Source organism: Dromaius novaehollandiae, chromosome 2, assembly GCF_036370855.1.
Source record: "Dromaius novaehollandiae isolate bDroNov1 chromosome 2, bDroNov1.hap1, whole genome shotgun sequence".
NCBI lineage: Eukaryota > Metazoa > Chordata > Aves > Casuariiformes > Dromaiidae > Dromaius > Dromaius novaehollandiae.
Genome location: NC_088099.1, coordinates 57,177,052 through 57,202,771, shown reverse-complemented (window position 1 = coordinate 57,202,771; position 25,720 = coordinate 57,177,052). Strand labels below are relative to the sequence as shown.

General features: G+C 36.8%; 1 protein-coding gene across 3 annotated transcripts in view; it reads right to left on the bottom strand.

Annotated features, from left to right (window-relative positions):
• Positions 1-25,720, bottom strand: part of SUGCT (succinyl-CoA:glutarate-CoA transferase) — a 332,254-nt gene that overhangs the window by 183,365 nt on the left and 123,169 nt on the right. For all 3 annotated transcript variants that reach the window (XM_064506601.1, XM_064506602.1, XM_026121394.2), the window contains 3 exons: positions 21,639-21,710; positions 16,969-17,066; positions 2,814-2,916 (listed from right to left, as the gene is read on the bottom strand). In XM_064506601.1, the coding sequence (XP_064362671.1) occupies positions 2,814-2,916; positions 16,969-17,066; positions 21,639-21,710 (273 nt within the window). The remainder of the gene's footprint in view (positions 1-2,813; positions 2,917-16,968; positions 17,067-21,638; positions 21,711-25,720) is intronic.

The following is a 25,720-nucleotide window of genomic DNA, read 5'->3' as shown; positions in this document are numbered from 1 at the left end:
ATAATCAGTTGGGAAAAGTGGACATTTCACTCCATTCATGGAAAAAACAGTATCACCTGGCACTCTAACTTAGTAAAAAATTTCATGTTTTTTGGCAGCTCTCTTGGAGTACTGTTGAAGCTGTTAATGATATTAACAAAATGTCCTGGGATCAAAAAATGTGTTGTTTTATCTCAGTTTATAAAAGAAGCTATACAAACCACTCTTGGCCTTCAGAGTTCCAATGTCCATTTAGTTAAAATAAAATACAATTTGAAAAATACAATCCACCTGCAGCTGATTAAATTCCATTAGACCATTTCAGTCCTCTCTTTTAGCTTGTCTTTTCTATCTCCTCAGACTTGCTTCCATTCCTCCCCTGCATTATTCCAATCCCCTCCTAGGATTTTGGTCTTTGGCCGGTAACAGCCCACTGCACGAGAAAACCTTTTGTGGCATTACTAACAGCTGTGCTGGTATATGCTTTGATGATTGTAGACATACATGCAGTGCATCTTGGTCATCAGTGCTGCGAGCCTGCACATATATATATAAAATGAATGATGGTTGCATTATAGCTATGAAGGTCTGTAAATTATTAGGAAGATGATGGCCATGAAAGTCAGTGGCATTGTCTTAAGACTCAATTCTCCTGGATATATATTTGGGGGGAGTTACTACTGTTCATAACACTCAAAATGGGAAATATCCAATGTAGGTCACAAAATCTAAACATATTCCATTAGAGGTAGATTGTAAGTTTGTCTAATCTGAAGTACACCAGGTTTGGTATTGTTCTGGAGGCTTTGCAGTGGTTGAAGACAAATGACTTTTAAAAGCAGATTATTGGGTTATGATAAACTCTTTCATTTTAAATCACACTCTTTGTGCTTGTTGTTATACAGTACTAGTAACTAAGGTTATTAAACACAAGTTAATAACCTCCTAAACATACACTGGTGATGTAACTACCTTAAGAGCTATCCCTTAAAAGGCTAACACATTTCCATTTTTCAAGAAAGAAGAGAAAAAACTAGAGTCCATTTTTTTCTCCCCTTCAATAGAATGATAACTGTGAGAAAATGCTTAAGAAAGCAGGGAGCACCAAAAAGGAAACAAATTCTTAATACTCAACATCACCACAAATGCCAACATTTAGTTTCCAATAGTAATAAGAATGCAGTGACTGAGTGCCACTTATTTTACAGCAGGGTGTAAAAAAGACAAGTAGTTTCATTAGAAAAATTAAAAATCAGTATGCTCCTTTATGAGAAAATATTTTGGAAAACCTGCTACATGGTGGTATCTGAATCCAAAGCAGTGTGGTACCTTTCATGGGTAGGCTAATTCTGTCATATTATTTAAAATATAGGACGAACTCTAACAAGAACAAGGTAACAAAGCTAACGTTCTTTTCAATTTGGGATGTAACTGCTATCCGCAACCTACTGCCTTTTAAAAAGTCCTCTCTTTCACAGTGGGACTGATTTTTTAAAAACATGATGGAGCATCAAAAGAAAAGCACAGGATATTTTTTCAGTATTGCCCCAAGTACAATCAGCCAACAAGGCACTAAGTAAAGTCAAGACTCTTGCTGTACACGTTCTTCAAAACTCAAGTTGAATCCCTGTAAAAGTTATGAAGTGAGAAAGTTGGCCCAAGTACCCTCTACAGCATGGTACTACTTCATTTCAAGGAGAAAGAGCATATTAATCTGAAAAGAGAGAACTTTCATTGTGTCACTGCGGTAGCTGTATAAACGTCCCTTAAAGTATAATAAACATATTCCTGTATCATAGAGATTTATTTGCTGTTCTTTCCAAAAAGCTATAACCACATTCACGCTCCTGACAAACGCTTCTAGACAGTAGATATGGACACATACAAGATTGGCATTTATTTCAATAGCCAATCTCATTTTTCTAGTTACTGAAATGAACTAAGAATGTTTTAATTCCTTGATCTTTTCTGATTCTTCATCAGATACACTTACAAGTAGAACTTCAGATACAGGTTTGTACTCCAAAAAGATACTGTCCTTGTCGGAAAGGTTACTTCCATTATTAGGAATTATTTTGAAGAAGATTCATCGTACAGTAGAATAACTCTAAAACACTGTGACACTATTGAAGACAGTATAATTGAGTTTGTGTTAGGACCATCAACCCAGTATAAGCCAGAGGGTGAGGAAAAGGGGAGAGATCACTGAACATGCGGATGTTACAACTCTACAGGTGCTAGAAACTAAAAATATTGTTTAAGTATAGATGCAATTCAGTGAAATATTTATAAAAGATGAATCACACTCATTCTGGGAAACCACCAGGCCAAGAAAAGGTTAAAATCTTTCTTCATCAGATTTTTTTGTTTCATTTTCATGTTTCCATTCAAAATTTGGCCTCCCCCCCCCCCCACCCAAACAATATAGAGTCTGGTTATCCATATCCTACAAAAAAAATTGATTCCTTGGAGAGAAAAAGAAGGGTACTTTTCTGAATATTTATCTGACAGAATTTGATTAACAGTATGTTACACTTTCTTTCCCTGTTTTCCTAGCCACTGCTGAAGGACAGATTCCATACAGGAAATGAGATACCTACAGCTTAATACATTGTGGCAAAGCATGTGTTCCCAAACATGTAATTCCTTTGAAGATCTGTATTATCATTTCTTATTACACTATACTATTGGCCTTAAATTCAATCTGCCATATACCTCTTCTATCTCATTTTAAAGTAGCTGAAATCAGGTCTGTGTGGGAGGAAAAGTGACCATTATTCAGTATTTGTAAAACACATGTAATAACATATAGAAAAGACTTCGTGAGAACAAACCTGAGGATCCGAGAATACTTGCTGCATATTGTTGATTCGACCATATGGAACTCCACTACCTTCAAAGAGCTGCAACCATTTCATTGTTGTTTTTCCAGAAAACCTAAGAACAAATAAAAAACATGTGGTTTAAACTCTGTGCTTCAGATTCTGAGGAATGAGCAGCATGTCTCCTCCCTCTCTCACTGCTTTCGTACTCTCCCCACTGATTTCTTCCCAGGCAGTCAATAACATAACAAAAATGTAGTACACGTGTTCTTCGGAAATGCAAAAACCAAAGCCATAGGGGAAAGAACACAGTTGAGTTGACTTATATGTCTATCTGATTGTCTGAAGCAATCCTGCAATGATGTAAAGCTAAATTATCAGCAGTTTCAAATAGGGATCAATGGGTTTCCTCCAGTCCTTAATTATACGAACATGCTTCACATTTGTTTTCTTTTACATATTTATTTAATAACAAAAAGAGAGATATAAGTCTAACATATGACCCTGTTCACTGTTCAAAGGCTGATTTAAAGCACTATAGTGTTTTTCCTCCACTACATCCAAAGCATATGTCAGGATTAACAGTCACATTTTTTGGTCAGATAACAACACTGACTACATATCTATTTGTTGTATGAGTGTATAATCTGTCCTAAGGACATCCGGCTGAGCGCACATTGTGTCTATGCTGTAGAATCTAAAGCTCCATGTCCTTTTACTGCATTCAAAAAGCTTAGCTTCTTTCTCTGTAAGCTTCTTTCTTTCCATTCCAGAATTGGTAGTTCTACTCTACTCCATTTCTCCTCTTTTGAGAAATGCTTTTTTTCCACGTCTGCTTTCCAGCGTTACATACATGAAGAAAACACACTCCTGAAGCATTACCAACTACTGAACAGCAGTACTTTCTGGGGCCTTCTGAAACTCTGAAGCAAAGGGGAACTCATTTGGCGTTCTTCTCTAAAATTTCATGAAGATAAATAACACAGAGGTCTGCCACTAGTATAAAGAAAAGATCTACTCCATCATATGTACAATACTGAAAAGAAATGAAGTGAGATTAACAGAAACAAAATTAATAGACCCCTTCATACGAGGCACGCCAATTACTAGCGTTCTGTAGCCCGTCAGTTCCTTGTTTACCTAAGTGTTATCAGGAGCAACGTCAATAACATGCAGCTTTACTTCTAGCATGTTCTTTTGCCAAAACCTTCCAAGTTCCTGGCAGAAGTGAGTTAAAGTTAATAGACACCCGAGCCTGCCTCAAAATACCAAAAGCAATCAGTATCAGTCAATATCGTGGCCAACTTTGCAAGTCTTTTCTCATACATAGGCAGCAAGTGGCTGCAAAGTATTTAATGATACTATCAGACTGGGGAGGGGGGAAAAAAAAAAAAAGAAAAAAGAAACAAACCAGTGATGGTGATAAGTTTCCATGGTATTAAATACACTGCATAGATATGGATCCAAGCCTCTCTGGTAATGGCTTTCTTCCTGTGCAGAAGGCACTTCCCCCCAGCTTTCATGAAATTAATACCGACACCCAAGGCATTTTGCACTCCAGATAAATAGGAAAATGCACAACTTTCATATTTCTCTTCCCCAGAAATACAGATTTTACTAATAAGAGTAAAATTTATCACCTAATAGGTGTGAAGATACCTAATACTAGTAGATATGGAAGAAGTAATATCACAAAAAAAAAATAGAGAAAAAGACTAAAAATGTGCAAAATGTGTCAAGAAGATTGCAAAGCATCTCTTCTGAAGAAAACATGTAAGATATTCTTGCAACTTGCAATCATACACTGCATCATTGAATATTAAAGCTATTTCATGGTAAAGATGTAGTTAGCAACAAAGATGAAGCCATTCTTGGACACATCTACAGTCCATCTAATTTAGTACCCTATTTCCGAGAACACTCGGAACCAGGCACATTAAAGAAAGCCAAAGAGAAAAAAGGTAACCATACAGAGAAATAGATCTCCTTTCTTCCTCAGTGATTACAGGCTAATCTCTCAGAAAAGCATGATTTCAGTCTAAAATACAATATTGTATTTATTGTATTTTACTGTATTATAGGGAACTATATTTCCCTTTAGTACTCCTTGTTTGGCAGCAATGCTTGTAATGTGTATATATTCTTTTTGTTCATAAGCTTCTATTGCTAAGGGTTTGGGCTTAACCTACTGCATAGTCTAAATATGATCCACATGAAAAACTGCTTCTCACCAGTTTTGAGTTCATCTTTCTTTTGTGAACTTTTCCTCTCTCAATTGCCTATTTTTTTCCATAAAGGAGCTCTGCCTGCTCTTTATAACATCCTTTACATTTTTTTTATTTTTTTCAAGTTCTTTATTAATCCTTTTGGAAAGAAGTGGAACTATAGAGAGGAATCACCATTTAATTACTTAACAGCATTGTATTACTTCCATATTACTGTCATTTCCATTTCTTGCTGTTTCCACTCATCTTCAGTGAGCTTCCTGGGGAACGCCCAGTTCCCTTTCCTGAGGCTGATACAGTTTATTTAGAACCTTGCAAAATGTATGAGCAATTCATTTTACTTCTCAAAGTGCATTTATCAACATTGCTTTCAATTATCATCCTGTTCCACACCTACATATTTCAATTTTTCATAGTTCTTCCTGGTCTTAAATTACCTAATTAACTCATATCCTCTACAAATATTGCTCTTTCTCCTCTCCAGACCATTACTACTTAACATAAGACCTACTATGAAACCTCTTGTCACCCGCTGTTAGCCTGCAGACAAAATAAAAAATGACGATTTATTCTCACTTTTTATTTTCTGTTTCCTAAGTTTAGATCCTGACTGTATTTGCCCGTCATCTTGCAACTACTAAGCATCTTTAGCGCCTTTTAACTGGCATTGTAAAAAACCTTCTGAAAGTCTGTCTTAGCCAGTCTGAAATACCCACTGGTTTACTGATAATGTCAAAGAAACGTAATAAACCACTGAAGCACAAGTTCCTTTCCAGAAATTGTGCTCATTAGAGCCTATAAAATTACATTCTTCACTATTTTATTATTCACATTTGCAAATCGAACCAATTACTGAGTATAACTGTAAATCTTACTGGTCTGTCGTTCTCTGTATCTGCATGCCTTTTAAATACAGAGACAATATTTGTTATTTCAGTTCTCCAATGTAGCTCTTTATAAGAGACCGTGTTGTCTTGCTGCTAGCAACTGAGCCACTTCCCTCCTGAAATGCTTCATGATTCATAGCCTGCTAACTCCCCTCTTTATGAATTACTAGCTTTTCTCCACTACTACTTTTTCTGACAACCTCTGCTACTATCTCCTTTTTATTAAGACAGCACATCTGTAAGAGTACTTTAAAATTGTGCTGAAGACCAAAACTAAGAAATGATTTTAATTCTCAATAATATCTCTGTCACCCATGATCATTCCCCTGATCAATTAAATGAATAAATTCAGGTTTGTACCCTGCTACGTTATATTCCTAGCATTTCTTTTTAATAAAGAGATCATAAATGTCCTCCCCAGTTTGGGAAAGAAAAAAAAAAAAAAAAAAGTAGTTTTGGATTTGAAGGATACTCCTAAACTGGAGTCTTTTCAACTGGAGTCTTAATTATTTACATCTGCATAATCAGTATGCTGTTTCATGGTGTCGTAGTAAATTTGATTAATTTTCAAGACAAATACATTCTTCATCAGTAATGTTATTAAGAGTGACTAAGTATAAAGTGAGGTAAAAGCAAGTTTTGTAAAACATCTGTGGGGTGTGGGAACTTCTGAAATCTTAGCTTTGCTTAGGTTTTTACTTCCTATGCAACAGGCAAAAACTTACGACAATTTTGTGGAAGACAGGTGATGTTCTGCTTAAAAAAAAGTTTATTTTGGAGGAAGGATTCAACCTGATTGTCTTAGTCCTTCCTATTAATTTATTTAATGGTGGTTGGAGAGAATTCCTAAAAGCTTTAAACTCAATCAAAGATGTAAAATCCCACATTCCACCACCCCCAAAGGAGATATGCATCATTTTCTCTTGAAATTGAAACTCTTGACCTAAATCTGATGTAGAATAGCTTCCTTTATTTGTGGTGAAAAAAGGCTGTTGAGAGCATATTGTTAAGCAAACTGTTTAAAAACAAAACAGAACACCACCACTGCCAATAAAGGTCTATTATGCAGATTTTGAGAGCAGCAGTATGCAAGTATTTGGTTCATTCAGTTGTGTTTTACATATTGAAATATCCATTGCACAGCATGAATGGAAAAATGTGTTTTGAAAAATAATTAAAGATAACAGCATGGATTTTAAAATGCTCAAATTTATATCTCTCTGATGTCAGCTACATAAACTTTGTATGTCATTTTTTCGTGCTAACCTGTGTGTGTCCTTCCCTCCATCTGAATATAATTTTTTGTAATAGCATTTACACTAATAAATACCATAAGCTTTCCTCCTACCAAAGGGCTGATGTTTAGGTTGCTAAATCAATTGATATGATTTCAGCACTTCAAAACACCACATAAAGACAACTGAAGATTGGGGCTTTCCAACAGAAGTAAAAGACTCTGAAATTCTCTCCTGAAAATGAAAAGCTCTATCAGTGGGACTTTTCAAGGCCTTGTCAACCTTTTTTCCCTTGCCATTTGTTTTAAAACTTTCTTCTTTGCTTTAATATTGCTTCTTACATTTTCCTACTTGGTATATAAGTTCTTCCTTTTCTTAATTAAAAAAATTACAATGCCATCTGCTGTCTTTCAGTAGGAAGAAAGTAATTATTTTTATCAAAAAAAAATTTTTAAGTCTAAACCATGGTCTATCTTCCTAACTTAAAAAGCTAATGACATAATAACGTATAAGACTGTACAGCATCTGCATTCTGAAGGACGATACTTGCAAGTGAATCTTCATCTGGCCACAGAGCCCCCGATACTGAGTGACTGCAGGAGGGCTCAACCATGTGATTCACACTGTAGAACTACAGCTTATCACGTATGTCCAAAGGAATCCCTCTGTCCCCTAAAATACCCCATCTGTTACAGATATAATCACATAAATGCCATTTAAATTATCTATGATTTATATGTAGAACCATTTCAAATCTGTAACTTAGTCATCTTCAATTATTACCAGTTATTTTCAAACTTCAAAAGAATTACTTTTTACCATATTAGTCTGTGGTAATGAAGGCTCTTTCTAAAAACACTTGGGGGGAAAAAAAAAGAGAGAGGATATGTACTCAGATGGAGAACAAATTAATTGCTAGGACCTTCATTGCAAAGCCTGTAGGTCTTCACTTAACTAGAAAAGTTAGTAGCCTCTAGGATGTCTTATTTTAGGCAGAATTCTCAGCTGTCTCTGCACTGAATTACACAGCACTTATGATGGTACTAAAGCTGTGATATCAAAATGATCCATCACATTCTGCAACCTTTAAAATTAAAGATATTTCATGTTTTAAAATGTTGTAAGAACAGGAAGTGTATCCTGGGCTAATGAGCTGAACAAACTGAAATGTTACTTCATGTGAAGAAATCAAACTAAGTATTTTTTGCTAAATTCTTAAATTTAGCAAGCACCGTTACAAGAAAAACTCTATATTTAAACTATCCACTCAGTAAATTAATGCAAGAACATTACAGCGTAGTATAAGAAACAGCCTAATGTGGTTAACGTAAGTCCAAAATTTAAACACCAAACAAAAGACTGTTTCCTTATACAAACCACAAGTGTAGTTTTCTTTCTTAAAAAAACAAGACCTAAATCCCTTTCCGCTTCCTAACATTTCTAGTAATCACCAGTCAAATTCATGAGAACATTTTTGCTGCAAATTTCAGAAAACTGAAACAACCTGACCTTCAGATTAGTTGCTGCGGTGCACAGCAGAACATAAAACTTCTGGCTGCCTGGGGGAAGAAGGCATCAACGCAAGCTTTCCCTAAACCAGGGAGATAAATCAGCCCTCTAACAAGCAAGTGCTTCATCTGAGGAGTCTGAAAGTGCCATCGTCCTCGAGCTCCTCACGACAACACTTCCATTTCTAATAGGCCTTAAAATTTGCTTCCAGTGTAACACCATTTTGTTTCCACTTTAACCCACATTGGTAACACTCCTTTAAATACAAAATAATAAGGTGGAAAGCACTTTGAGATTTATGTACAATGCCTCTCCTAATTTTAATTTTTGTTTTCTAAAACTGCATTTAGCTGGGTCCAGAAATTAAAGGGAGAGTGGATCATTAATTGCCCAAAAGAAGGAGAGTGTCTGTCTGACTCATATCACTTGGATGAAATCGTGTTAATGGGTTAAAGAACCAAACCTGTGACTTCCATCAAGCTGTAGTAAATTTCTCACCTTTCTAATCATTTGTGTAAACCTAGTTGCTTTTAATAATCAAGGAATCTTTTTTAACTGACCAGTCACGGCAACCAGACAAAATATATGACATTTCTCACCACAAGAAGAGGAAAGAAGGGAGAGGGTAGCAGAGGGGATATGGCTACACTACAGCAGACAGCAAAGTTGGGTGTTATGAAGGATGAAGCAGTAGCACTTGGCATTCAGAACAACACAAAAGTCACAGAGAACACTAAGGAAATAACATGGTTAGTCCTTCCTGTGCTCCACATGGCAACAGTTACACTTCTCAACCTACTGAGTGAAAGTCACTGGTGATCATCTTCCCACATCACAGAGGCACCGTGGTAAGACATACCTGGTAATAAGAAATCACTCTTATCAGACATGCAGTGGCATTCACATAGGAGCTTTCATAACAGGTATGAAACATGGTATCAAAAAATCGTCTTGTTTGTTGGTGAATATTTTGTTCTGTATTACGTCTTCCAATGAAATAAAGATTTCTAAAGCTTGAATGAATCTACTTCGCATATATTCTTTGCAAATATCCCATTTTCCATGTTTCCCAGGAAACATGCAATCATTGCTACATCATACAAGGAAGTGCATGCCCTCATCTCTCTCTAAAGGATAAAGCCATCCAATTACATGCAAAATAAGCTTGGAAGAACTACTGAACCAAAATATTGCTCTTTTCTCTCTGCTCTATATGAAGCCTATAGCCACTGATTTAGAGAAGTAATGTGGACAACTACCAAAGGGAGATGGAACAGTTACATCTACGATTTTGGGGTATTCTTTACATACAGTCAATCGAGAAAACCTTCTCCTGTGTACTTGCTAAAATCCACAATAGCATTCTTGTGTTTTCTAGCATGACCCAAGTTTGTGGCATGCTGTTCGCATCTTATTGTTTTACCAACAGTCCATTTACTTTCAAATATCTCTAATATTTTCTCTTCTGCCTCCTAATAGGCAATTTCTTTCACTTTGCTATTAACTCTTTAATGGTAGCTAACTCAGTATAAAAAACTTTGCAGTTCCTTACAGTATGGAAGACACTATACAAAATAAAACTGTAGAAAAAAATTATTTTGAAAATTCAAATAATGCATCACTATCCCTTAGTGCACAGTAAATATACAATTAGAGTTTTCAAAATGTTTGCTATAGTATTTACTCAATATTCTGCAAGTGTCTCCATGCTGGCATCAAATTAGTCTCTTCTTGGTTACTGATTAATCACCCAGCACACCACAATGGACCCTGGAAATCATTGGGGTCAACTTGATTGTAGTGATATGTTTTGCTGATGGACATGTGGGCTACTTTAAAAGATGTCACAGATAACAGATTATAAACAATAGCCACATAAAGTACAGTCCAGATACGTGCAGGTACCACAAACCCATCCTGAAACTTCCTTTACATTTCTGCATGTTTTAAATATTAATGTAATGAGTTTGAAATATAAACACTGATAAATTTTCACATTTGTGTGCAGGCTTTGTGCTATACATGAATGCACATTCATATTCCTTTATGATGTTTTCCATGCTGTTTTAAAATCATATATAATTTTTAAAGAACAGTGTACAGGAGAGATGAAAATATGCCCACATTGTGAAATATAAATGCTTGTTATGACTCCTGAATAGCAAAATCCAGCATGTTCCAGAACTAGTTCTTGTTGGATTCAGAAAATGTTAGACCATGTACATGTTAAAAATGTACTCCTTTTCCCAAACCTTCCTCTCCTTTTCTCAGGTAAGCAAAGGGACTATAACCTCCATAGTTACGACAGAGGGAGCGGAAATTAAGAGAAAATCAGCTAAGTAAACATGTGCCTGTAAAAGCAGATTCAGAATAATAGAAAGCTGTATTGATTTCGTCGCTCTTCTTCTTTTTAACTATTCAGGTGAAGTAAGGTCTGACAAGGGGCCTGATTCAAAAAAAACAATGAAAAAATTTTCCTTGATTTCAGCAGCCTTGTAATTAGTAATGCATGCTTTCATAAAAAAAGACAGCAGGTTTCTTTACAGAAAATGTCTTGAACTTCACACTTGCATATGAAAATGCTTAGAGGTTTACTAACCTGTGAGAAAAAGAAAGCAGAGAATATAAGCCTTACCTTACCCTATCCAAAATCAGGTATTTGAGAGATTCTGGGTCTCCCTCAGTTGCACACATAGAAGTGAACACAAAACTAATGAGAGTTTAAAACAAAGCATTTTAAAACAAACTGTGGCATTTTGGTAGCTGATGCCCAAACAGCCTAACCACCTCTGCACTGATGGCAGGGTAGAGGACTGGGAAGAGTAAACCTCACCAGCTGTGCTGTGCTGAACTCAACCAGCTTTCAGATCTCTGATACTTTACTTGTCCTGCTGAAGGGGAAGGCAATCAGTTGCCCATTTCTGTAAAGTTCTCATCAATGACTTCAATCTCAAGGGCCCCAGCTTAGAAAAGAAAAGGTAGAGAGGGACAAGGATATTTACAGAAAGTGCGAGTGCCTTAACAAATGTGAATTTAACAGTGCTTCTCATCAGGCAAATTAAACTTTTTACAATACACTTTCTTCTTAGGTGCCCTCCTCCTCTGTTATTAGGTGGAAACAATTTAGCAGAGATCTCATTAACTGAGGACCAGGTTCTTCTGTGCTTCCTTCCTGCTCATTTCTTTTCCTCTCACACTTATATATGCAACATGTGGCTGTGGTGCAGTCAAGAATAAGGGCTTTAAAATGTAAGTGGTAGGAACAGAAGCTCCATCTTGCACCATTTCCAGTCCTAACACTTCTGATTTTAAGTCTACAATAATTTAGCTCTCTAGACAATGTGGATTCATTTAGCTATAGCTGCAGGAACACTAATCATGATGAATTTGTGTGTTTTTCATTATACTAGCTGCCTCACTTTAAAGGCTATGGGAATGTCTACTATTCCCCTTCCCCTGTGCACACATACAACTTCACACAGTCTGTTCCATTTAGAGGTTAATTTCGCTGAGTACTTTGGAGTACACATTTACCACGTCTTAAAACGTGTCTGCATTACTGAGGTGCAAGGTAGGATTAATATTCAAATTCCAGAGTAATTTGAAGAAGGAGGTCAACAGATTCGGCTCCCTTCCCCAGAACAGCTTCTCTTAAAACTGGCATTATACCAGCTTTTGCACAGATGTGTCTCAAATTACACACACTATATATGGGGGGGGGGGGTATATATACAAAAAATATATATAAAAATATCCCACACTGTGCCTGGTACTACTCTGTTCCAGAGGAAGCAAAGGTAAAAGTGCAAAGAGGAGGGAAGGGAGCAACAGTTAAAACTTGGTTTTCTTGGAAGGATGTACATCTAACTCACAAACCAGAGGTTTACACTGGAAACATAAAAACCAAAATGCTCTGTAGTCTGTCAGTTCTCACATGAGCTGGGAGTCTCAGGGGCCTCTGTAGTAGCCATTGAACCTGACCTCCACCCAGGTTGGGTCATTTTAAATTTGACTCTTGGCACACATCCAAGAAAGGGAGCCATTCTGAGGCAATTTGCTTTTGTCAGGGTTCTGGTTCATTTTCATTTGGGGAAAGTGTCATCGAAGTAAAGAGGACGATTCAGAAGGCACTGAAACTCCATTTTTTTGTAGAGCAAACATAGCAGATGTGCAAATGTTGACAGCAGGAGGAGAAAGAGGAAATAAGAAGTTGGGGGAACAGTAGCAAGTGGAAGATGATGACAGGGACAGGAAAAAGGGGACATGGCAGAATAGGACCAGAGATGGGAAAGGGATAACAACATTGGCAGCAAAGGGAGTACAAAATACCCTATATTCTTCTTCCCTGTGCATATACTATGACCTAGTAGTCCTTGCAGCACTGTACTCGTTTCCTCATAGAAGATGGGAACTGAAAAACACTCCCCCTCTCAAAAGGTCCAGGACTGTTTCCTGTAATTCCCTCCCCTCAGCCTCGTGTAAGAAGCTGGTCTCTCAGAAGAAGCCTATCATTCTAGAGCGGTCTACGCGCCAATCCTTTTTATTGAGATGTGACGATCTCTAGGGGTACGTGAATTTATCCTCCCCTGCCTGCCCTCCTCCCTCCTCTCTCTCTTTCATGTGGTCTCTGTAGAGGGAGCTGAGATGTTGGAAGCAGACAGCAAGCACACAGAGGCTGGGGTGAAGAGCTGAGGATAGATGTGCTTCACTCTTCAGATCTGTCACGTGAGAGAAGGGATGAGAAAACTCTTTCTGAAAGGAACGGAGCAATTCGCACCTCTCGGAATTGTTGTTTCAAGCTATATTTATCTTTCAAGTCATATTCATCTCCATCCTGTATTCTCACTCAGCTCAGGACATCCGACTGTGATGAATAGGTCATTTCCCACCTTTCCGAAAACTCTTCTGTTTAAAGGTCAGTTTCTTCTAAGTGCTCTATAATCCCCATGCTTATCTAACTGCCTTGAAATCTGTTACAGTTACTGCAGGTGGTGAGTAGAATTATTGATCTAAATTAGAGGTCATTTGAGTCAAAAATTCCCAAGGTACAGCCCTTTTTAAAAAAAAATTGGCATTCCTGAACACTGACCGATTGTACCAATGTTTCCTTTGTGCACACTTCTAGAATCAAACTCTGGCCAAAGAATCTCAATTGCTTAACATTTACCCTAGCAAATGAAAGGCATCTCCTGTCTCCTTGGTGTTCAGAGTTCAGATGTTTTCAAAAATTTTAGCTCTACACATGCAGTGAATTAAATGCTCAGGACTTCTGGGAATTCCTGACCCTCTGAGTAGGTTTAAACATCTCCCTCTAAATAAAACCTGGGAAATTCTTTTCCTTAAGAGGAGGAGGTTATGAATCCTTCTTCCTGCCCCTAAGGGCTCATGAATTGAAGTTAGTCCATTTTGAAATTTAAGAAAAATATGAAAGGAAAAGGTAACTCATACCTACAGAAATAGCTCCAAACATTCCTGTGGTAGAGGAAGGGGACAAATTACACAGGCCAATGGAGGCCTGGCCAAGACTATGGCAGGGACCTCAACTCAACAAGATTATAATAGTGTCAACAGCTTGGAAAGAAAGGGTGCAGATATCTGCTGTGCAACAGCAGTGATATATGCATGAAACAGTAGAGTACCAAATCTCTATCATACAAGTGGCTTTTAAAATACCAATAACTTACTGGGACAGGAAGGATGTATAAACTGAAAATGGTACCAAAAGAAGACACAGGAAAGAGAAGGAGACAGAACATATATGTTTCCTCTCATATACTTATAGTCACCATAAGCACTTGTTGAGATGCTGGGACATAGACTATATCCATGAATTTTTCAACTGGCCTTATCAGCAGCAACACTCTCAAATGATTCCACTGCAGGACCATAATTCCCATTTGTTTTTCTATGTATATGGAAAAGGGAAGGAACACTCAGGAATCACCAGATTCCTATACATAAATAAAAGATTTTACTAAATCCTTAAAAGACTTCATGTTTCTTTTTGCCTTTCATCACACAAAGGAGGGGTTCATCTCAACAGCAAATGTGGTATGATGATAGTAGATCTCACTGTTATAACAATCACAGTTCTTCTAAGCTGCTCCAGCTAATGTCTCCATAAATTCACTGTGGGATGGACAGTAGGTTAGATACAGTGAGTGAGACTGGCAGGCCTGGAGCTGTTTGTTACCAACTAATGCACCTTAAGCCTAGATTTTCTGTGTTATGGAACCTGCAATACTATCAAGAAATCTGTATTTTAATTAAGATCTTTTTCAGTGAAATTCTGTCATTACTATTTTGTAATTTCCTTCCATTTCTCAAAGTATGACATTTTTCAGCACTGACAAACTGTTCATTTAATTCTCTAAGTAACTACATCAAAAATGAACCACATTAAACTTTACAAACAACAGTGCATTAGCGGATAAAAGCAAAATTACCAAGGAATGTGCATGGAAACACATTCAACCCCCACTAGAATGCCAAAGATGTTTGTTATAGTCAGTGTTTCAAAATTGAATGCCAGATGAATTCATAATAACATGATATAACAGAACACTACTGGAAGCGTCTATACCGAGAGCATGCGTATAGTCGCATCTGCACTTGCATATAAGTTGCACAGAAACTCAGCTTAAATGATGCTAACAGAACAGGACATAAACTCAGAGAGGAGATATAAAGCAGTAACTGAAACAGCAATGAGATAAGATCACAAACTAATAGTTACATGTATAAAAACAAATTAGGTGATCCATTCAAAGAACAACTGTTCCTTGAACTTTAGCATCTTATTCAAATATTTCACCTATGAAATCTGCATTCAAAATTAACAACAAGCAAAAGGCTGTTTAGTAATTGATCTGTGGATGGCAAAACAGCACTCTCACAACAGGCACCAGCGTAAGTCAGATAAATGCCATCATAAATGAAATAAACTCCAAGTAACAGCTCTACATGAATCAACTTTGAAACTAAGACTAAGTCTCAAGAACGTCACAGCTCAAAAGCAGGTCAAAACATAACTATTCCCTTTTAAGGGCTTAACAATTATAAGATGAACGAGTTCCTCTACGCTATCACATTACATTTGTAATAGGAAGCAAAAGATGAGCTCCAGAAGTTTATAATGAATAGTTTTACCACTATTATTTGAAATGCAAATTCACCTTGGATTTCAATATTTCACCAGGAGCAAGATACCTGAAAATGGACAGATAAGGCAAAGACAAAAAGAACAATGAAACAGGAAGAGGCAGAATCACTCTATATATTCTTTAATGCAAGGTTAGTCCAGTTCTCAGTCTCTAAAAAAATGTGTGGAGTTGGCAGGAGGGGAAGGGGTGTAGTACTGAAACTGCATTCTCAGATGAAATGAGGAGGCAACTGACTTAATGCTCCGAAGTAAACAAACGATCTGTCTGAACAATAATCATTACACACTTGTTAACAAAGACTCATACATGCCACAGCTTTAAAGTGTCAAAATAATCATATGACTTCTCTGGAATCATTGACAGCTCTAGACATAATGCCTCCGCTGCTCATCCCCAAAAGTATGAAGTGGTGCTGAAGCCACTTTTGGGTAATTTTACATAGATTCATTGACAGGTTCATAATCTCAGCCAAAGCAAGACATGATGTGGCTGGTCCTGGCTATTTTTTTCTTATGTGATGTGAATTTATCATCCTCTTCATCAAACAGGGGAGGATTCCACAGAAATAATGTCTTCTCAAACAGAATGAGGAAGATAATAACTTATTTTAATATCTCACATAAAAGCTTGATGAGCTTTCTCTTAGATAACTTTACATAAGGTACTTAGTAAGATGATTCCCATGTAGAATAGTAAGTACATGCCCTTTTATTTTAAAAGGCAAATTCTGGGGCACAGAGTACTGCCAACAGAACCAGCAGTGAGGGAGCTGCATCAAGCAGAACTCCCTTGGATACAGCAACTGTCAGTGAAAACTTAAAAATCTCAGTCGCAGGGAAAGCAGAGTATGCTGCAAGCATTTTATATCCAGCAGTTACATTGGTCCAGAAAAGCAAAAAGTTCTGGTTGTTTCACTAGAACTCAAGTTACTGATGATAAGTTAAAATGGTCTCTGAAAACTTAAAACTATGGTTTGGTTTCTTCCTAGCCCCTGTAAGTCTGTGTGCAAAAGACAATACACATAAGTGTTCTCAATACTTTTAAAAAATAAAGTATCTCAAAAGATTAAAGTAAAATTTTCATATGATGTGAACTTGACCATTTTCATTAACAGACTAAATGTCATTTATCCTTTTTAACGAACTTACCGAGTTGATAATATTTCAATAAGTTCTTTTCTGTTCTGGACTCTGAGTGTATTTGTTTTGTATCTGGAATCCTTACTAACTTCAGGCAAATTCAGGATCTAAGTAAAAATAAAGGCAAGAAATGTGCTTGGCAGGAGATTTTTTATATAGCTAGGAAAATTCATTATCAATTTAAGATAGCTTTCCATATAACCCTACTTCTCATTGGTATTTTAATATAGATTAGGAAATTAAGAAAATACAATGCTACTTATTCAATGTTATATAACAAGCACAGAAAAAGAGAGAAATTGAACTGGAGATCCCAATCTTAGTCCATAGCTTTTACTATTAGCCAAAAAAGACTCTTGTTATATTGTAGAACATTAAAGATTGTAAATTATTATCGTGAGGCTAGAGAGATCTGTGGGACTATACTGCACTGACTTATATGTCACAGAATAAAAATTATGACTGTACTCGATACTTATACTAGACTGAGAAAAGCTATGTCTAAGAATATTTCTTTTCCATTTGAGCAATTTCTGTCAAAAAGACAAAAAAAAGGTGTTTTTCTATTGAAATGTCATAGTTTGTCTTTATGATTACTTGAGAAAGAATTAATAAAGAAAATTCGTGGTACAACCTCCCAGAAAGGAGAAATGTATCTTCCACATGTAACTCCCACTTGGCATGTTAAAAATTTAACCATCATGCAAAGACAGTTTGAACTAGACCATAAAGGGAATTAAATGCGGAGAATGAGTCTGGGAGTTTTGTAGTGGCATTTACGAGACAGATTAGCCATGTGGACAATCAATATTTACTACATATCTATTCGTGCCACAATGTATTTATACAGAACATAAATAAACAGAATGAGTCATCTTTCCCAAATTTAATAAAAAAAAAATCCCAATAACATTAGCTACTAAGGGAGGCAGAAAAGAATCTTAGAAAGAAAAAGATGGTCATGTATTCTTCATGTATTTTTACTCACTAACACTCACTCAAAATCCATTTTGCTTATGCTAACCCTTACAATCATTTTAAACATGTTACCTTTTTTACAGAGTCATTTCCAAGATGGCTTATAAGAAAAACATTACTAGCTCAACACTGAAGTTCCTATAGCCCACCATCCTATCTCAGCCAGTGGTTGAATGCTGATGCTTAGGAAGAGTACAACAACAGGGCCAGTATATATGATACTTCCCTAATACTCTTTCAAACCCCAACCACCTTTAGATTAAGGCCTTTCTGAGCTGGAGATGGCTTCTATGTATTTAGCAACTCTGAATGCATTTTTATTAACTTGTCCAGTCATCCCTTGAATCCGTAAACCTATCTACTACAACACATAAAATACACAGATTGGTGTCAATCTCTCTTGAATTTGCCTCGAATTTAAAACTCTACTAAGCCCCTCCCGACTGGTTCAAACCAAGGTCACTGTCACTTAGTGACTGCTCAGTTTGCTGGTGTGAATAAGGATATGGTCTTAGCTGCCAAGTGAGTAGCTGTTGACACCTTAAAACCATCAGGAAAACAGATATTCACCTACAGTGACAAAAGTAAGCATGGAAACCAAAGTATTGATAGTTATGTTAAAATGATGATTGTATTACATAACTTTCCTACAGATTTCTATCTGCAAGGTGACACAAAACATGAATCTAGCATCTTCCGTCAGCACTTAGTTCACTGCATACTTACTTTTCCTTTAGGTTTACACCTATGAAAAATCATCTCATATCACAATCTGGCTTTGGAAATTTTTCTTTTCTTATCTGAAAGTTTAACGGTAATATCTGTACCTCCTTAAAATTATTTCCCCTTTGTAACACTGTTATTTTGGAGCTTACAAATTGCTGCTTTAGGAAAAAAATCATGGAAGCTTGTTCAAAATAAATGATCATGAGTATTTATTTATGAGAGCTCAAACAACTGAGAAATTCATAAGAAAACTATGGTTCCATTTTATGAGTTATACAAAAAATGATCATATGGACTTGATCACTATACTGTTTTAATTAACATTACTGATTTCAGCTTTAACTTAACGCCCATCTGTTTTAAGGCCGCATGTCTATATATGTTCATTAAAATTTTTTGTGACTAACAAATGTGTGTTTGAGAAGACATTCATTAATGTGCCATTCATCTTTCTGCATCATGCTGCCAAAATTATTTTCTTTATTTCACTGTGACCATTTGGAATGAAATTGCTGTTCTTCTTTCCTAGGCCCTCTTTCAAGCTCAATTACAGTACAGTTGGCATTTACAGTGCACATCTATGAATGCACATTCAGACTTTATGCTCTCTGCATTTTTTCCCCCAACACTAGCAAAATTGTTTGTATTCTCCTTTGTTTTACACAAAAGCACAGTTTCTGAAGACTCTTGTTCAGTATTTCCACTTAGACTGAAGCAGTCACACTTCAGGATGCATTTTTGTAATACTTTATCACCACGAAATGTGTTTCAGCCAGTAGTGTCACAAAGTTTTTAGCAATTATCTAAGTCCCCAAAGGAGTTACAGTTAGTTTTTCCTGGTTTTTAAAATATCCCAGAGAATTATTTAAGTTTTTCTATCTTGCTTGCTAACTGCTTGTCTGAAAAGATATGGCTGAAGCAGAATGTTTGCAATTGTTGATAGCTTCAGCCAGCTGTTATATCTCTTGAGCATGTGTCTTCAGGGCAACAACTTCCATACATTCCATATTTTTAGCACCAACACATCTTAAAAAGGTTCCCTAATAGCAATTCCAATGTTTGAATTAGTGTTCTCTGTATTTACTAAAGGTTCACTAGGGTGTTGAGGGCCTTCCTGTAATTACAGTCCTCTTACTTTATTGACTCTTGCCCTTTACTATGTTTTTAGTTGCAAATCACCTTCAACTTAACACAAAACATTTTTAACAGTGTTCATGGCCTCCCATTGACTTCTACATTACTCAATTTCTCAGCAATTTAGCAGCCCAAATCCATGTCTATGATAATTTGATAATGGTAAAACTACTATTCTTTTTAAACACGAATATAAAAACTAGTTCATAGAAAAATCTAACCATTACCTAAGACTTGAATTAATTTTTCTGTTTTTTTTTCCTTTTTTTTACTCCCCTTTTTTCCATGTTCTGTACCTCCTACTTTCAGTTCTAGAAATACCAGAACACATTTTTACAGATGAAACAAAAAAAACAGAGGCTTGCACACTAGGGCCAGTATTCATCTCACTTCATTTTAGGCTCTTCAGATTCTGAGGCAACTCAAATCACAGATGCACTGCCTCATATTCCGGGGTACCACTCACTCCTTTTTGATTACAGAGGGAGTAAGTAGCAACAAGACTCCACTGTAAATCTCTCAGTCACACCCTAAAATTAGGTGAATGCTGGTCAGGAATTTTAGTGACCTCTAGCCCTTATCACAGTGTCAGAACCTGTTGAGCCAGATCTTCAGCTGTGCCTTCCTCCAGGATGGCAGCATGGCCAGCATTTGGTGCATAATTCTTCATGTGATAAAGCATCAAGATAACATTTACTGCACTGTCCTGGGGCTTTCTAGACAGTCTTCCTTTACAGGACAATGGGTCTTCAATAAACAGATGTGTGGCAGCTAGACACTTACTCAGTCATTAATCTTTGTTTATATTAATATAATGACCATACTATAGTGGTTGGACACCTTTAAAAAACTGCTGAGTTGGCCAATTTTGAAGAGGTTAACTTGTTGCTTACAACTGAGCAAGCCAATTCAAGCAAAAGAAAGCAGATCCCTCCAGGGAGAGGTAGGTGGAAATACGTAGCCCCAGCTGCATTAAGAGATAAGAAAGCGTCAAGCAATCACAACTGCATTGTGTTCTTACTACATTTTCCAGTCATTAATTATGAACATCCATGGAAATAGTAAATATTTGACATGTACGAATGGAGGAAAATAATGCTCAATTTCCTGAGACTGCCAGCTCATATAGCCTGTGATTAATTTAGGCTAAATATCCAAGTGCCAAAACACAATGGTAGGTAAAAGGCAGAACTTTCATTTTAAAAAATGCTGTCTAATTCTACATATACAACTTCTCTTGTGCCAACCTACGTTTTAATGGGGTCTATTGTTTGGCATGTGCTACACTTTATTCAGGAACATTTCTTTCACTACAACCATCCCTTCTGTTTTAAAACATATTCACTGTCATGAAAAAGCAATTCCAGGTATTAAAACAACAGGAAAAGAGTATGTGAAAAATCCAAAAACATTTAGTAATTTTTAAGGTACTCTGTGAAAACAGAATTGCCAGAGAACATGGTTCCTTGAGTCCAAAATAAGGAAGATACAGGATTTTTAAAAGAAGCAGTCCTCTTGAAGTTTTGTTCTTCAATGTCGTATCTCTGCACCACAGTCAAGTGGGTCCACAGTCCTGTAATATTGCTTTTTTAAGAAGTCTGCAGGTGTCCCTGTGAGCACAGACCAGCACATAACAGGGTTCCAAAGGACTACACGTTAGGCTACTAATTAAAGTGGCAAAAGAACCATCCACCCCCTAAATCTACTATGTTCATAACTGTCTTACTCATTTCCATAAAAAGGGAGAATTAAGAAGCAATCAAGAAACTACTTCTCTAGTCAGAATAGAGAACTATATACAACTATAGTATTGCTGTATTGTCAGCCTAGAACACCCTTACCTTGCACACAGTAACAAACTGCTGATCGTTTCCAGCTCCTACCACGATGTAGCCATCCTTCGTCTTAAAAGCCTAGAACAAAGATAGGTGATAAGCTGTGACTAAAATACAAAATATGGGCACATCTCAGGTGGAGACATTGTAAATAAAGTTCAACTGCCTTCCTTAAATAAACATTTTCATTCAAACTAAATCTCTAGTTCAATAAAAGTGACTCAAAGTCATCCACAAGGAGGAAATGTCAGTAATTTAAAAGAAAGTGGCCCTTTTGATTTTTCTAGACTTGAGAACTTATTTTCATTAATAGTTTACTTGCTGAAAATATGGCCTGAGGCATCTTGAAACTATTTGCAAATGTGACCCACACTCACAGGGACCTGAGGAAGATTTACCAGGATAACACTTACTTGCTACAAGTTATGTATTCAGATTCACTCGTTGCCTGATTGAGAGCAGAGAGCTGCACTAAAGTCTCACAGATCCTGAGGCACAGGCACAAGCTACAGGGTATCCTGAGATAAATCTTCCCTAGCACCCTTGCTGGAGCTGTTCCACTTTTCAGGAAATATTTTCACACTCACTAATAAGAAAGAGTAAGAATAATTCTCTTCCCTTCTAGACAGCTGGCCCACCTCAAAAATGGGGATCACAGTATCCAACCCATACACTGATGATTGTTTCATTCCATACACAAAATTGGACATCTTGAAAAAAACTGAAGGCAGTCTGCCCTATGACACCCAATAGCATGGATCAGGCAGGCAATCTAATAGAGATGGGAGGGACAGCCTGCATCTTTCAAGCTCCTCAAGTAGAGATTAAACTATTTTCTTAGTGAGTGTTCTTGACTGATCTCTTGGAGAAAATGGAACTATCTTCTTTTCCAGTTTTCAATATTCATCTTTTAACTTCCTTACAGTGGCCTTAATGGCACATGTCATGCTGAACCGAACATTTCACTGGATGGAACCAAGAAAATCTGTTATTGGCATGATCCGAGACTTTTACCATTATGTTGAGACATCTTCTAAAATGGGATAATGCATATAGATTCCTCTCTCTGCTACACCTCTCCCTAACACGAGGGTGTGGAACTGGCCTTTCAGTCACATGTGCTGCAAATACAGTTTTCACAAGCAGCCAAGAAAGACTCTTTCACTATTTATCTGACTCCAGTGCAAATGGCCAGCACTGGCTAGTGCACTGATGGTGACTACGCCTGACCCTAGTTTCCTGCAGAGAGTAAATTTCATCTTGCATTCTCAGAAATCAGTTTTCTCGTGAGCTATCAGGGCCTGAACTAAAGGTATGAATTTTTATTATACATTTTAGTAAAATAACACACAAATATAAGCCCTGATGTGATTAAGGTCTAATAATAAAAAATCATTCTCCACCACTGTGGCTTATTCTCCTTCACAAACAGGAGGAATATGCTATCTTTACTTGCAGCTTTTCATAGTTACAACTACATCCATGGCAGGAATACTTTACTATCTGGTATATTCAAAGCTTTAAAACTGTATGTGCAAAATTATGTGCACTGAAATGCAAGTAACCACATCATATTTAGAATATAATTTGTTCTCCATCTCTATGTTTCTCTAAAAAAATCATTTCCTGATAAATACTACCAGTCAAGGATAAAGTTTTGGAATTAAGACATTTAATTAACCACTTGGGTCTGAAATTCTTAACCAACAGAAGATCAAACTCAGCAAACATTTAGTCCCAAGCATGCAAAAAAAATCCCATTGACTTGGCCCCAAAACAGTAAAAGTCTAAAAGCATGCATAATATATAGGTATTGCATACTCACACTGAGGAAAGCAATGAGCACAGAAAAATTTGGGGAAAAGAATACAGAAAAGAAAGTTGCATGTGACTTCAGAGAAAATAAACTTTTTAGATATATTTGTTCATGCAATTTTGTCTAAAACAAACATGACAGAGCCTAATCTAAGACTATGTAAGACATTTCTTTTTCAGAACAAAAATTTCAACAATAATCTGGCTTTCAGTAGGAATACTTATGACCTGAAACTGCCAGTATAAACTTACTACCTTTAGCTACAGGCAAGATGTATTTCCTTAATACTTCTGTCCAAATCCCAATCAATCTGTGCTGGTGCTCCAGATTCTCAAAGCAGCCACACACATTTCACACAAATAAAGGGGTAAACACGACAGATATCTGTGTGCTTATGTAACACAATAAAACTGTTTTTTGGTAGGACCACCTACTGCTTCCAGTGAACACTAATTACAAATTCTTTTACACATTCTTTTAAACTTCTAGTCTGGATATCTGTTACAGATTGCAAACCCCTCAGGATAGTCATATGTACATACATACAGATCCTCTTCCCCCATACTCCAAAATACATTTTAACTGGCATTATGGGCAAATTTTAAACAGTTTACTCTTTATCCACAACTGATTTCAAGACTCACTTCTCTGTAAGAAGACCGCAATCACACAATAGCTGCATAGCACTATGAAACATGCATCTGTACCCGTGGGCTGCCAACACAGCAGCGGAAGTCACTTGAAATTTAAGGCCCCAGTTATTAGAATTTGTGCTTCAGTTGCTTTGGGGAATGTGTGGGAAAACTGATTATTCTTAATTGCACTGTATGTCTAAAAAGCTAAAACAACAATCATGTCATCCTCACACAACAAAAACAGTATCATAATAAATGCAGCAGTGTCTTTTTCCATGAAGCTTAGCTCAAATGTCTTTGGCTGCTATTCTAAGCTTCCCATCACAAAACAGCTGATTATTTGCCAGTCATTGCTGCTGATAGAGCATAAACTTGTAAATGCTATTAGCACAGTACTGATGCCAACATTTAAGGGCGATAACAATGGTTTTATTCATCACCCATAAATGTACACACACTACAGGTTACCACAGGTTATTGTCTGGTCACAGAAAGCTTCACAATCTTATTATACAAAGGAGAGTCAGGGCAAAGTGCAGACAGACTTTAATGAGATTTTGTTTTGATAAACTGCTGTCCATCACATCAAATCATCTCACGTTAGCGCAATAAAAGGCACTACACATACAAGGCAAAAGTCTTTTTTCCCCTCCCCTTTCTCTGAAGAATTAGGTCTTCTGATAAGGCTCTTGACAGCATGAGCATGATTTAAACTACTACTCACATGTGGTATCCTGAGCACTAATGCATATACTTGGTGAAGACAAGAAACATAAAAATTGATGAAAACTAGACAAAAAATTACTTCACTTCTTACTCAGAGAAAAAGCAGAGACAGACTCTGTAGCATCCAAAGGCACAGTTTTTCAGCATGGTCTGAGAGGCGTAGGGGTTTCTAAGGTCATCTGTAAATTCACACTGAAAGACACATAGTACGTTACATTAACATATACATGTTCAAAGCTAGATCTCAAGATTCAGCGTACAGGCATCAACATCTCCCACTAACAGGGCTACAGGACCTCCTTAAGATGCAGCACTTTTCTGGAACTGATCCTAAAACACTGTGTATACCTGAGGTACTTCATGTGCCAAAACCATTTTAACCTTCTCCAACACCTAGAATATAAACTCTATCCATCTTCAAAAATGTTCTAAACGGTTTACAATTATTCCTCAATCACGCTATATAGACTTTATGGACAAGACACAGGACAAATTTAACCGCGGTTCATTGTCAGAGCAAATGAAGACTTACTGAGATAATCTGAGGCCAAACTAGACAGTGGTTGTGCTGCTCTATGTCAATAATCTTCCAAAATTTTTCAGTTTTAATGGTTTAAAAGAAAGACTATATCAACCTCTTGTATTTTCTGCCCACGTCATGAATTTTAAACCAATAAATATTATGACAATCATCACTCATATGTAAATATCTTTGCAAATGTTTCATACGCATGTTGATGCCTCAAACAAAATTGCAAAATGCAGGGGATCCATGTCCAAAGACATGCCGGTTCCAATAACATGATCAAAAGTCCTAGTCAGTTTCCAAGACTGGAATCACATCCATACCAAGACACAGAAATCAAAGCAACCAGAACATCTGCTGCTACGTACATATGCTGGTTCTTTCC